The sequence below is a fragment of the Anastrepha ludens genome, chromosome 2 (genome assembly GCF_028408465.1).
Source record: "Anastrepha ludens isolate Willacy chromosome 2, idAnaLude1.1, whole genome shotgun sequence".
Taxonomy (NCBI): Eukaryota; Metazoa; Arthropoda; class Insecta; order Diptera; family Tephritidae; genus Anastrepha; species Anastrepha ludens.
The window spans coordinates 619,140-633,330 of NC_071498.1; the positions used below are offsets into that span (position 1 = coordinate 619,140).

At 39.2% G+C, this 14,191-nt stretch overlaps 2 protein-coding genes across 2 annotated transcripts; both read right to left on the reverse strand.

Annotated features, from left to right (window-relative positions):
* Positions 1-5,247: 5,247 nt before the first annotated feature.
* Positions 5,248-11,116, reverse strand: LOC128861109 (uncharacterized). The gene is made up of 2 exons (XM_054099014.1): positions 10,915-11,116; positions 5,248-5,881 (listed from the first exon to the last, which is right to left on the reverse strand). Exon 2 carries the CDS (start codon positions 5,860-5,862, stop codon positions 5,248-5,250), a length of 615 nt encoding a protein of 204 aa, XP_053954989.1. The 5' UTR covers positions 5,863-5,881; positions 10,915-11,116.
* Positions 8,727-10,299, reverse strand: LOC128861114 (uncharacterized). Its single transcript, XM_054099028.1, has 3 exons — positions 9,718-10,299; positions 8,839-9,645; positions 8,727-8,750 (listed from the first exon to the last, which is right to left on the reverse strand). Exons 1-3 carry the CDS (start codon positions 10,297-10,299, stop codon positions 8,727-8,729), a joined length of 1,413 nt encoding a protein of 470 aa, XP_053955003.1.
* Positions 11,117-14,191: the final 3,075 nt, after the last annotated feature.

Below are 14,191 nucleotides of genomic sequence, written 5' to 3' on the forward strand. Positions count from 1 at the left end.
TATGTGGGGACACCACAACTAGATTAGCATAATTATCAATAATTAATAATTATCACTCAATTTCTTCATGTACTTTTATTCATTATTAATACTTTGAAATGCAACCATGTGTGATTTTTCATTTGCTTTTAACTTCTCTTTCTTTTGCTTTGTACTGTAATAAACGAAATAATTTTCGGTCTCGTTCCTTTTGGGTCGAAATCTTCAGAAATTACTAAGCAACCACATACACTTTATTAATACAAAACATATTCTTCTTCTTCTTAATTGGCGCGATAACCGCTTACGCGATTTTGTCCAAGTTTAAGAATGCGCGCTAGTCATTTCTTTCTTATGCTAACGCCACCATTTGGACACACAGAGTGACCCCAAGTCTTTGTCCACCTGATTTTTCTAATGCACCTTCCTCTGAGGCCTTCCCCTTCCTCTGCTACCACCAGGTGGTACCGCATCGAATACTTTCAAAGTCGGAGCGTTTGTATCCATTAGGACGACATGACCCAGCCAGCGTAGTCGCAGGATCTTTAATCGCTGCGCTATGTCTATGACGTCATAAAGCTCATACAGCTTATCGTTCTATAGCCTGCGATATTCGCGTTGCCAACGTGCAAAGGTCCAAAAAATTTTCGCAGAATCTTTCTTTCAAACACTCCAAGCGTCACTTCCACGCTTTTTCGCCATACGTTAGGATGGGCATGATGAGAGCCTTGAGTGTTAGTTTTGTTCGTCGAGAGTGGACTTTACTACTCAATCGCCTATTTAGTCCAAAGTAGCACTTGCTGGCAAGAGAAATTCTACGTTGGATTTCTAGGCTGACATTGTTATAGGTGTTAATGCTGCTTATTAAATAAACTAAATAACTGTCAACAGAGATGTGGGTGCCGATACGCAGAACAGCGCGATTGTTATCTTTGTATTGACTTTTCTGGTCTAAACCCACACTGATAAGGTCCAATCAGTTGTTTGATGTTGGACTTCAGCGTTTCACACAATACGCTCGCTAGAATCTTATAGGCGATATTTAGAAGACTAATCCGCGATAATTGCCACAGATTTCTGGATCACCTATCTTATGGATTGGGCAGAGCACCCATAAATTCCAATGCATGCTTTCATCCGACCAAATTTGCATAGAAGCTGATGCATGCACCTTACCAGCTCCTCACCGCCATATCTGAATAGCTTAGCCGGCAGTGCGTCGGCGCCCGAGGCTTTGTTGTTCTTAATCGCGTTATCACTATTCTCACCTCGTCATGGTCAGGTAGCGGAACGACAGTTCCGTCGGGAACGATTGGGGTATCGGGATCTTCGCATTCTCTGTGATATGCGCGGCTATCACTAATTAATAGGTTGAAGAAGTGTTCCCTTCATAATTAAAGTATGCTCACCAAATCGCCGTCTTTGCTCTTACAGGAAAACGCCCTGGTCTTAAAACCGCTCTATAGGCAGCATCTTTTCTTTCTGCGGCAGCATGTCATTCCTCGTCGGCTCGCCGGAATCCGATTTCTTCTTCGGCGGCGGTACGTAGATAGCCAGAAATGTTGATCCATTGCCCATGTATCCCGTATTGTTGGGCAATACTCTCTGAGAGCCGGAGTGAGAGTCAAGTGGTGGATCTTCTGCCTGTCTGTTGTGATTGCAGCTTTTCGATTTCGAACATTCTTTGCGTAGGTAGATGTACGTTTTTTGTTGTACAGACGCGTGTGCGCAGTTTGGCTGCAACGAGGGCGATGGGATGCTACATATGGAACCATCCTCAAAACATATTATTATTAAAATAACCTGACTCGAAATTGGACGGAAGATAAAGTGGGGAGTATTCTGCGTGGAGCTCCCCATCAAGTTCAAATTTAGGTTTCCGGATCATTGCATTGTTTTCCAACCGTATAAAGCCGGAATTGAGGAAGACGTGGATTGGTTGCTTATTTCTGTAATTATTGTAAGGGAAGTAAATATCTACCTCGACAGCCATCTGCAACTAGGGCCTTGCGCTTTCATATTAAATACATTTGGGTTCCTGGCTACGGCGTCATAGAAGGAAACTGTTGGGCTGATGAGCCGGCTAACCAAGCACCTTGGGGTCGGTTTCATCGTAAAACGAGAGGATTGGGTTCTCTTGAGAACCTGTGGTCTACTTCTGGGAAGATTGGTCTCGTGCCAACTCGGCGAGCGCTGGTGCGTAAATATACAAAGTCGCGAGAGTTCCTTCTGGCCCCGAGTAGTAGTAGCCGCACCTCGAATTTGGTAGGTATTCTTGCCGGACATTGTTCCTTAGGTACCAATGTGGGGAGACCTGCTTCAAATCCTTTCGGCAGAATCTGTCTGGAAGATGCCGTAGAATCATCTCAGCACCTTCTTTTCAGCTGCCCTGCTCTCGTTGGGCGAAGATTTGCACATCTAAGCTTTCTTTTTTTGCTACACTTGCGGATATCGCGGGTTCAAATATCATACACCTAGTAAAATTCATCAGTAGCCTGAAGCGGTTAATATGAATGTAATTAGTCACTGTCGGTCGGCCATAATTCTAAATGCATTTATAAAAAGTATAAATATGTTGCTGGTTTTTAGTAGCACGTCTTTAATGAGCGACCGGGCGCAACATCACTTCCGAATCTCCATACTCATTTTGACCAACTCTCTCTCGGTTTATTAGGGAACCTCTGTGCAATTATAACGTTCTGTACGACTAAGGCTCGTTCCAAAGCCTTTTCTTGGCTTTTTATAATTTTTTTGAAACGTGATTTTTTTATTGTATTGTAGTTTTGTATTTTTATTTGAGAGAGGTATTTTTTATTACTAGAGGGTAATAGTTTGGCCATGCGTCCTTCGCATCCACAACGCTTTATAAAGGCTCTGTTTTAATTGTCTAAAAAGTATTTAATTAATTTACCGTCTCCGAATATTCTGCGGGCAGAGGGGGCTCGAAATATCCATTCTATTAAAATTCGATGTTTAATCGAGTTTTATGGTATACATAGTTAAAAGGTCACTCACTAAGCACAACAAAAAATATACTATACGAAAAAATTATAAGACCAACTAAATTTCTTACAATTTTATTATCTGTTTAGGGCTAACAATTTATCTTTTTAATATTTACACTTTTCATGATAAATGTTTTAAAAATATCCGGAATTGAGCAAACATTTCGAGAAAATAAAATTATTTATTAAGAAAAGTAAAATCTATTGAACGAAAAAAGTATAAGACCAATGTTTTTATATTTAAAATAAACAAATTGAATTCTTGGGGTTGGTTTATAATGGAGCTTAGTAGGTTGTGCTGGATCTTCCTTTGATTATAGCTTGTTTTCATAATATTTTGATACATTTGTGACCAATCGAAATTGATCGCACTTAGGGCCTGTAGGGCTATCAAACTGTCCTCCATTTTTGGAAACTGGTTGAGAAAGTATTACCTATATATTTTGAATTGAGTTTAGGTCATGGCTACAGGCAAGAAAATTTAAAATTTGTATTTTTCTCGCTGCCAAGAACTCTTTTGTTGCTTTGGAAGCATAAACAGGTGCATTGTCACTGAAAAATCCACTCCTTATCGAAATTATCATCAAAAGAAGTAACAAGTACTTCGTCTATAAGTTCTATATACTTTACACTATAAATTTTTGTAGATATGAAACATAGAGGCATTTTGCCTTTGATACTAATGACTGCCGAACCATGTCAGAACTACTTTCGAAGTTACGAGCCATTCTCTCCTCACTATCTCTCCATGGTCAAATTTGACCATGCTTAAATCCAGAAAAACTTTTCCGCGTGACATATTCTTTGTCTCTAAACCATAACAGACATATAAATATGACAATGAGATAAAGGGGCAAAATGTTTGTAATATATAATAATTTTAATGTAATAACTAACAATGTACACTTTTACATTAAAAACAAATGCTTTTGGTCTTATATTTAGTTTAAATAAAGTTGTATGTATATTCTCTAATTTTGTTTTCGTCTTAAATTTTTTATTTTGTGTATTTTAACATCAGCACTCTATTGGTTTTAAAATGAAATGTAAAACTTATAGCGCGTCAGAGCGATGGCGACGCAATTGTTGCAGTTCGTGTTTTTGGTTTGTGACTTTTTGATTGCTTTCAGGGCAAGTTAGCAGGTCCATGAGAAAGTGCTAGTCGAAGAGGGTATTCTGCCACTGGTCAAAACTACAAAAACTACATCCCTTTAGACAAAAATTCCAGCACATTTGCAAATACATAATTTATTTGTTTCTAATCTACAATCCCGTGCGGCATATGCGAAAGCACTCAAATACGTGCGCTGCAGAATAGTGAGTCCAACACAAAATATTGTTGCCATAAAATTCAGCTGAAAAAGTTACGAGCAATTCGTGTTTGAAGTGTATTTTGCTTCCTTTCTATACTTCGTTTTAACATTGAATTAAATAAATATGCTTTATCATACAAACGTACATATTACAGATATTTGTTTATTCATAAGCCCTACTGTAATTAATAAATTTGCAGAACGCCAGTTCAAAATTGCAACTTTGCGTACGACATGCGTGGTTTTATATGGCGCAGTTAATTCAATCAGCTGTGGCTACTTTGTGCACAAGTACTCTTTCGCATAATAAGTGCCTCACTATAAGTTAAAAAAGAGATAATTTATTGTTGGAAAATTCGTAACTGGAGTTGGGAAAGTATGTTTATATAATTCTTAAAGCGTTATTAAATTCTTAAGCGTTTTTAAGAGAAATTATTTTACGTGGGAAGGATGCGCGAACACAACAATTGCCTGTTAAATAAAATGCGAGCGCGTTCGGTGGTAACTTCACAAGTGATTTATTTATTTCTAAATTCGAGTTTTTATAGTGTCTTAGCCTAACGGATTGAGTTCAAATTTATGTAATTACAGTAAATATGTATTGCTCTGTTACGTTTATGTAATATAGGTGTTTATACATATATAGTGATATTTTTAAATTCATATACGAAAATTGAACAGTATTTTAGAAAACAGTAAGCTTAATATTGAAACGTTATGAGAAATTATGGAATTTAACAAATTATTATAATAATGATTAAAATTAAATTAAATATATAAAATTAAATTAAAAATTAAAATTCTAAGCCATTTGGCGTAACACCGGCCACCTTGAAAGGCTCATGGTCCTTCAACGTCTGATGGCAGTACGGCGAGCTTGTGAACGGGGCGTTTAATTACGCCCGCTTTGGTTGCCACGTCTGCTACGCGGACTTTGCCGTCTTGCCCTGTTACGATTGCGGCGACGCGGCCGACACCCATTGCTGCGGTGGTGTGTTGTCTTCCTGAACCAGGACGAGGTCGTTCAGCTCGAGGTTGCGCTTCGGATGCAACCAATTGTTCCTCTGTTGAAGACCCAACAGGTAGTTCCTGGACCACAGTCGCCAAAACTGTTGCTTGAGACAATAGACAAGTTGCCATCTGTCGCAGCAACGCATTGGGTCCATCGATACTTGGGCTGGTGGCAGCGGTCGAAGGGGGCACCCAACTAATAGGTGCGCTGGTGTTAGGGCCTCTCCATCGTTCGGGTCCTGACTCAGTGGTACCAGGGGTCGCGAGTTGAGTACGGCCTCGACCTCGACGAGCAGCGTCTGTAGTTCTTCGGCGGTGAGCAGCGCGTTGCCGATTGCGCGCACGAGAAGGTGTTTGGCGGACTTCACTGCCGCCTCCCATAACCCGCCGAAGTGCGGTGCCCTGGGTGGTATAAAGGCGAAGGTGAATCCTTCGTCCGTTGCGTATTTCTGTACTTCCGGTTGTTGGGCCTCGAAAGCATCCCTCAGCTCGCGAAGCTTGCGATCGGCGCCGACGAAGTTGGTGGCGTTGTCGCTGTATATTTTCCGCGGCATTCCTCGGCGTCCAATGAACCTTTTTAGGGCGAAAATAAAACAATTAGAAGACAAGTCTGTTACTAGTTCTAAATGTACTGCCTTTGAAGTGAAACACACGAACACTGCGATATATGTTTTTACTGGGGGTCTACCACGTATTTTCAATGTAGTATATACGGGACCACAAAAATCTACTCCACATATTAGAAAGGGTCGTAGTGCACGAAGCCTATCGGCAGGCAAATTTCCCATTATTTGGGATTGCAGCTTCGGCTTATAATGAAAGCAGTGTATGCAGTTTCGAACGGTACGACTACAAGCTTCTCGAGCATTGACCAGCCAAATGCGGTCTCGGAGAAGCGCTACCAATGCCTTTGCTCCAGCATGGTGATTTCGAAAATGTAGGTACCGTAAATATGTGGTAACGAAGTGCGAGTTCTTGCTTAAGAGCAGTGGGAACTTGGCATCATATGGGAGAGGCGCATTTAATAGGCGGCCTCCTACTCGGAGTAAATTAAACGACAGCGACAATTCCGAGTAGTTGTGCAAAAATGGATTAAGTTTTTGCAAACTTGAGGGTAGGGTGGTACCTTTGGTGAGTTTCATAATTTCTTCACCATATTCAACATGTTGAACCACCTGAATGACTTTGAGGTAACTTAATTTAATATCCTCTGCCGTCAGCATTTGTGTGAATGTCGCAGATGGGTTTCTAATGCGTTTTATCCATCTTAATATGTAAGCGACAATACGAAGCAGTTTTTGATGAGAAGATACTCTTTTGGTGAGTTCCATAATTGGATGCGATTCATTTGCTTGAACAACTAAAACTGTTGCGTTCCGTTTCTTCTCTAATGCTTCGTCTCCTGGAGAGAGCTGGAAGTGGGTGTTTGTTGGCCATAACGCAGGGTCTTCTAGGAGGAACTGTGGACCGCTAAACCAGATAGAATTATTCAATTCGTCCACGTTACAACCCCGAGACACTTGATCCGCGGGATTTTGCTTAGTTGGCACATGTCGCCAAGTAGCTTTATCCGTCAACTCTTGGATTTCGGACACTCTGTTTGCAACAAAGGTCTGTAGTACAGATGGATGCGTTTTGATCCAATGCAAAACAATTTCGGAGTCTGTCCAGAAGTTTATATTTTCAATTGGCCGACTCAACATTGGCGCTATTCGTGACCATAATTTGGCCAGCAAGTGGGCTGCCGAGAGCTCTAGACGCGGAAGAGATTTAGTCTTCAGCGGAGCCACTCTAGACTTTGCAGTAAGCAGCGTACATTTCGTTCCACCAGCCGAATGGCTACGTATGTATATGCAGCAGCCATACGCTCGTATTGAGGCGTCGGCAAAGCCATGAATTTGGCAGCTTGCACTCGACTCGGTGTGTACAAACCGAGGAATGCTTATTGATGGTAGCTGCAGTAGATTGGCTTTGAAATTTTCCCAGCTGGTGTCGAGGTGCAATGGAATCGACTCATCCCAATCTAGTTTTTGCAGCCAAAGCTCTTGCAATAAGATTTTTGCTTTGGTAACTAGTGGGGCAAGTAAACCAAGAGGATCGAAAAGACGAGCCGAAACTGATAATATGTTTCGCTTAGTGGCTCGTAAACTGGTAAAGTTGTCATTTAAGACAAACCGAAACAAATCTTCCTTCGGCAACCAATGGATTCCAAGTGCTTTTGTGGAGTCTGTGTGATTGAAGTTTAAGGCCTTCTCAGAACTCTCACAATCGAAAAATGATGGGTGATTTGAAAACCACTTAGATAAATTGAATCCTGCCGAGTTTAATATTTTAACTACCTCACTTCTAATAAGATCTAGAGATTCGAAATTATCGGATCCTGTAAGCAGGTCGTCTACATAAAAATCTCCTTTTATTGCCTTTGAGCCGAGTGGATACATATGTGTATTGGCATCGCTGAGCATTTGTAAACACCGTGTAGCGAGAAATGGAGCAGGCGCAGTGCCGTATGTTACGGTGTTAAGTCGAAAGATTTGAAGTGGCTCAGATGGATGCCGTCTCCACACTACAAGCTGAAAGTTTTTGTCTTCTTCGTGCATGAGAATTTGGCGGTACATTTTAGTAATGTCCGCCGTAAATGCATATTTATGCAAACGAAAACGAAGAAGTGTTGAATACAGCTCTTCTTGAATGGTCGGCCCAACCATCAAGATTTCATTCAACGCAATTTGAGAAGAGGTACGACTTGATGCGTCGAAAACAACACGTAATTTAGTCGTCGTACTTTCAGGCCGAAGAACGCATTGATGCGGAATGAAGTAGTGTGGCTCACTCGGGATCTTATTATTTGTTGGGCTCATGTGACCCAATTCGATGTATTCATTCATGAAGTCCAGATACATTTGACGAAGTTCTGGATCTTTCAAGGTCTTTCTCTCCAGGGCCTGAAACCGCCGAGACGCGGTTTCATAGGAATTACCGAGTAACTTACGGTCATCTTTGAAAGGGAGTCTTACTTGAAGCCTTCCTGAAGGCAAAACTTTAGTAGTTTTTACGAAAAATTTTTCACACTCTATTTGTTCAGGTGTGAATTTTGTCGAGCTAGCCCCTGAAGGTATTTCTTCCATCGCCCAGAAACTTTGGACAATGGAATCTATATTTGCTAGATCTTGTTCAGTATGGCATAATGTGCTACTGACTGTGGGAGGAGGACGTTGGTTGGAGGCGTATTTGCCAGACACAACCCAGCCTAAAAGTGTCTTTTGCAATGTTGGGTGATTGGGGCTGGCCTTGATCTGGCCTACAGCTAAAAGCTCGAAAAATGTTTCAGCACCTAACAAAAGATCTACCTTTTGAGCCTTATAAAATTCTGGGTCCGCTAAGCTAATGTTTTTAGGAATTTTCCAGCCATTAATATTTACGTTACGATCTGGATGGCTGGCTGAAATGGATCGCATTATCCAAAACTGTGCCGAAAACTCATAATTATTGACCCGCGATTTTACAAACGTATTTAATTTCGTCCTTACTTTTTTGGTTGTATTTCCGATGCCGATAATATTTAAGGTCGTACTTTCGCGACGAATTCGTAATTTCTGCGCCAAATCCTCTGTCATGAAATTCACCTGAGATCCAGAATTCAGCAAGGCTCGTGCAGGAAGGTACTCTCCGGAGCTACCTTTTACGTTGACTACGGCTGTAGCCAACATAACCCGATCTGGTGTACTCGTCGTGTGCATGGCATGCGAGGTCGAAAGTTGTGGTGCAGTTGCAAAGGATACAGGGTACTGGTGCAGCAACGTGTGATGCGAACGGTTGCAAACACGACACCGATCCGCTTTGCACTTTGAAACTGAGTGCCCCTTTCGCAAACAATTTATGCATAAGGGGACTGATTTAGCAAACTCAAATCGCTGCTGAGCAGAGAGAGTTTTAAAAGTAGGACACGCGGGTATACTATGATCATTTGATTTACAGTGCGGACACACCGGCTGTTTTATATTTGAAGTCACTAAGGCAGCTTTCGTCCTTCCCGCATGAAGGTGGGGTTTCTGAATGCTGTGACTGCTTGACGGCTTGAGCCTCGACGTTGAGGCTTCATCGGCAGATAAATGTTGGTAGCGTTTATTTAATGCTGCCTCACACTCACGCCATAATGGCAGCTTATCATAATCCAACTGTTCCTCCCACTTTGACCGAGTAACGGTGTCAACTTTTGACATTACCAGATGAATTATGATAGCGTTTGTGATGTTTTTCTCGTCACCTAACGACAGCAACGAGTCGTAAACAGCCGACACTGTATCAATCATTGTGCGCAATGAAAGCGCAGATGGCTTTGGGATAGTTGGCAGTTCAAAAAGTTTGGAAATTGTGTCGAAAAATATTAAGCATTTATTGTCATAAACTTTTTTGAGACTAGCCAACGCCTTCGAATAATTTTCGTCCGACATTTGGAAGGCCTTTACCGTTCTCAAAGCTTCACCAGACAGACAGTTAACCAAGTGATTAAATTTCTCAATGTCTGTGATTGTAGGATCGTTGTGCACCAAACTCTCGAACAGACTCATAAAATTTTTAAATTCTGAATATTCCCCTTTAAATTTCGGTAGCGACATTTTCGGTAGTCGCGAGCTGTGAGGTGCAACAAAGGATGTTTCGGCTATTGACGATTTATTTCTCGCCAGAATAGATTTTATAACGGACTTAGTTTCCACTATTAGGCCCTCTAACTCCCCACGGGCTATGTCTTCCTCGTCGATTTCTTCAATTTTCGACTGGCACTTCATAAGCTTATAGCTATGAGAGTTCAAAATGTCCAGTCGACACTCCAATTCAATTGGATCTAACGACATTGTTTTATCGAGGAGACCCGTTTTTATGCGCACTATACTATTTTTCGCAACAGTTCGCTGGCGCTTTAGTGATTTCAATTCCATAATCTCCTTACTTGGAGAGAGACTTGGAACTGCTGTCTTTGGCTTGCTCATTTTGAATTAAATTATTTAAACTCCCGAAAAATTTGCTCAATGTCCACAGAAACGAAAAAATTTCTGTGAGAGTTTGTGGCTGAAAAAACGAAAACGAAAAGATGGCTGAATAGCCTGCACAAATCTCAATCAGAAAAACGAAAAATAGCTGTTGGACAAGGCTGTGGTCAGGCCACGAAAGGATGAGCAAGCACAGTAGCACAACAGTACGAAACTTGTTCAACAGATTTGCGAAAAATCGATTTTTGTTTAAATTATTTCCTTGTAAATAATCCGTATTTACGAAAAATTTATTTAACTTTATAATAATTTAATTGAACTTATTGTTCGAAAAAAAGGTCTTCAATTTCTTTAATTTTGTTTTTTAAATTTATTGACGATTTCGCATTTAAGGTCACACCCTTTATTATCAAATCCCAACGTACCCTTGTTTCACTTTCGCGGAGTTTTATATACGTATATTTGTATAGATAATTGTATATATGGTACATGTACACATATGGGAGTGTGTACATATATGTATGTATATATATGCAAGAAAGTGAAAAGGGGATGCAAAAAATTGAGAGTGTTTATCAACAACAACCACAACTTTCAATTTATTGCACTTGTTACCTGTATAGGCTTATTGCAAGCCTTGACTTTCCTTTTGCAAAGGATGCAGGTGCAGGTCATTCCTGGCGGCGACAGAACCAGCGGTAGGGATTGCAGCGACAGCGGGCGATGACGGCAGCAGCAGTGACCAGAGTAGCAGCGACGGTTACAGTGATGAGAGCAGCGGCGAGTATGGCAATAACTGCGAGAACTGTGACAGCGGACAGTGATATATATACGAGGGCGACGAAATATCACTGTGACCGTTTATATAAGCACCGCACTGTTTCAGCTTTGCACTGTGTATTGTAGTTTATTCTTTTTTATTTATTATATATTTATTTTTTTTTTTTTTTAACTTTTTTGGTTGTCACTGTGCACTTTTTGTATATGCATATACATATGTATGTACATATATTAGTTTTGCTGTCTTTTTTGTTATTTTTTTTAATTTTTTGTTTGCGAGACGACTTTTTGTTTTGCTTGTGAACGGACCGCGCAGGCAATTGTTGTTACTAATTAAAGCACTTATCGTTTTTATATGTTTATTGTTTTGTGTATTTCGAAATAATTTCCGATTATGTTCACCAATTTATTATTATTTTTTTTTTTGTATTTGGAATTACTTCCCTTAATAGTTTGCTTATGTTCAAAGTATATTCTGCCTCACGCATCAGGTCCCTGCTCGGGCGCCATGAAAATTCTTAAGCGTTTTTAAGAGAAATTATTTTACGTGGGAAGGATGCGCGAACACAACAATTGCCTGTTAAATAAAATGCGAGCGCGTTCGGTGGTAACTTCACAAGTGATTTATTTATTTCTAAATTCGAGTTTTTATAGTGTCTTAGCCTAACGGATTGAGTTCAAATTTATGTAATTACAGTAAATATGTATTGCTCTGTTACGTTTATGTAATATAGGTGTTTATACATATATAGTGATATTTTTAAATTCATATACGAAAATTGAACAGTATTTTAGAAAACAGTAAGCTTAATATTGAAACGTTATGAGAAATTATGGAATTTAACAAATTATTATAATAATGATTAAAATTAAATTAAATATATAAAATTAAATTAAAAATTAAAATTCTAAGCCATTTGGCGTAACATATACTATAAAGGTGAATGTCTGTACGTTGTCCGCGCATCACTACGAAGCGACAACACCAAATGACGTAAAATTTATATATATAAATATATATAAATATATTCATATTTTCACCCAATGCAGGTTATAGGCATGTATTTATGATGGAACTCCCTTCCCGCAGCCCCCAGGCCGCGCCACCACTCTCATTTGTCACTAATAATCGAATATTTGCTTAAATTTAATCTAAAAAATCTTAGTTTTTCCTATTTCCCACTATTTATAGCACACTCTAGACTTCATAATCCGCATAAGCTGTTCAACTATGCCCCAAATGCAAAGTTCAAAAACGGTTTGAGATAGAAAATTAATAAAAATAATTTTGCTTGACATTTTTCTGATTGGTTGTTTTGATTTTATTCAACGAGGCATAGCAACGGATGCCGGGTATTGTAATACTATGGTTATTAATAAAAACTTATTTTCTATGAAATTATTGTTTGTAATTCTTTTATATACATATCCTAAATCACTCAAAACTACTCCTATGGGAGCGGGGCTGCGGGCTAAAGCTAGCTTTCGATAAAAGATATTTTTCAGCAAATGGACCAAGTAACTAGCCACTGCTGCTATTGTGTAAAATTAAATCATGGTAGCGAAGTGCTAGAAAATGAATCATTTAACTCTGGAAAATGCTGCTTAGGCTTGTGGCGAGTTCAGTGTTTTATGCGCAACCAAGTCTATATAATCAGCTTCTTGTGTAAATCTACGTAAAGAATCTTCAATGTTTCAGGGATTAATTTTTTTCATCAATTCAATTGATCATTTATAAAAATAGCACTTTTTAGCTCAAAAATATTTTATTAAATCGTTTCTAGCTCTGAATGGATATGTTTTCATAAACGTAAATGTTTTTAATTAAAAGCAAATGCAAATATTTCGACAAAATGACTTTGAGGTACTTCCAATGAAATAACAAGAACGAAAATAGTAAAACGGAACTTAAAATTTTTAATTTTTGCACAAAAGCCCAGGTCGTTTTACCTAACACTACACGCAATTTTTAAACTCATGAATGTATTGAAATAATTGTGGAAAAACGCTCAAGAGTGATATACATTTGCGTGTGCGGCAGTCGTATGGATGTGTGTGAAGGTGTGACCACGTGGAAGCCAATGTGTCGCCAGATTTTTATTTCGTAATTCGTCGCAGCGTCTGGACTAAGAACGCACTGTTGGAATTGATTGGTGGTTGAAGCCAGTAGCGTTCGCTGCGGCTATGATGACGACAGGATAGTTGGATTGGAGGTGGCAGTCGTGCTTGGCCTGGCGCCTTGACAACGATTCCGATTTTGTTATGACTTCTACGTACATTCGCGCATTCGTGTATCAGGTTTTCTGTTCTTATGTATGTGCATCCTTCCATCTTATCATGTAGCCTCTTAGTGAAGAAACATAACGAAAAGCTCAACATTCGTGTGAAAAGGAAATAAAAACTGCAAATCATTCGACTGCACAAAGCAATAATTATAATTAATTTCAATAAAATTTAACGCATGAAGTCAATTCAAAAGTTAGAAATGTAGTAAAGATAAGATTATCGTGAAAGCATTTAATTTATGACCAGAAGTTAACTTATTTTGATGTTTTTTGAGTCCACGTGCCACAAGGCTGCAAACTAAAATTATTATTTTTTTAAATTAAGTGCAATAAGTCTGAAAGAAAGTATTGTTAATTAAATAACAACACTTTAACTTGAGCAAAGTTGGTTCCTTACTAATTTCGACTTACTCACAGTTATGAGTGTCACGTCTCCCAATTGTTTACCCTTATAATAAAGCACAAGAAACATGCCATATTTATACCAGAGTAGTTGCGCATATCACATTTAATTTTTACATTTGCATAAAGATACACACATTGTCTATATACAAAGCCTTATTATCTTCACCTCGCATACCACCACGATTTCATTGCTCTAAAAGTTTATTTGGTTCTTCTAAATGCATCCCGCATATTTCTAAAGTTTGCCCTTGTGATTTATTGATAGTTATTGCAAATGCTAAACGAATGAGCAGTTGCAAACGTTGGTAAAGTGATACCTAGAAAGCATTCCAAAAAAAGTTTATTTGGCTTTCCGTTCTATTTTATTTTCATATTGACTTGTGTATATGCCTATGGCAGTACAGGAACATTGCAAATATTGT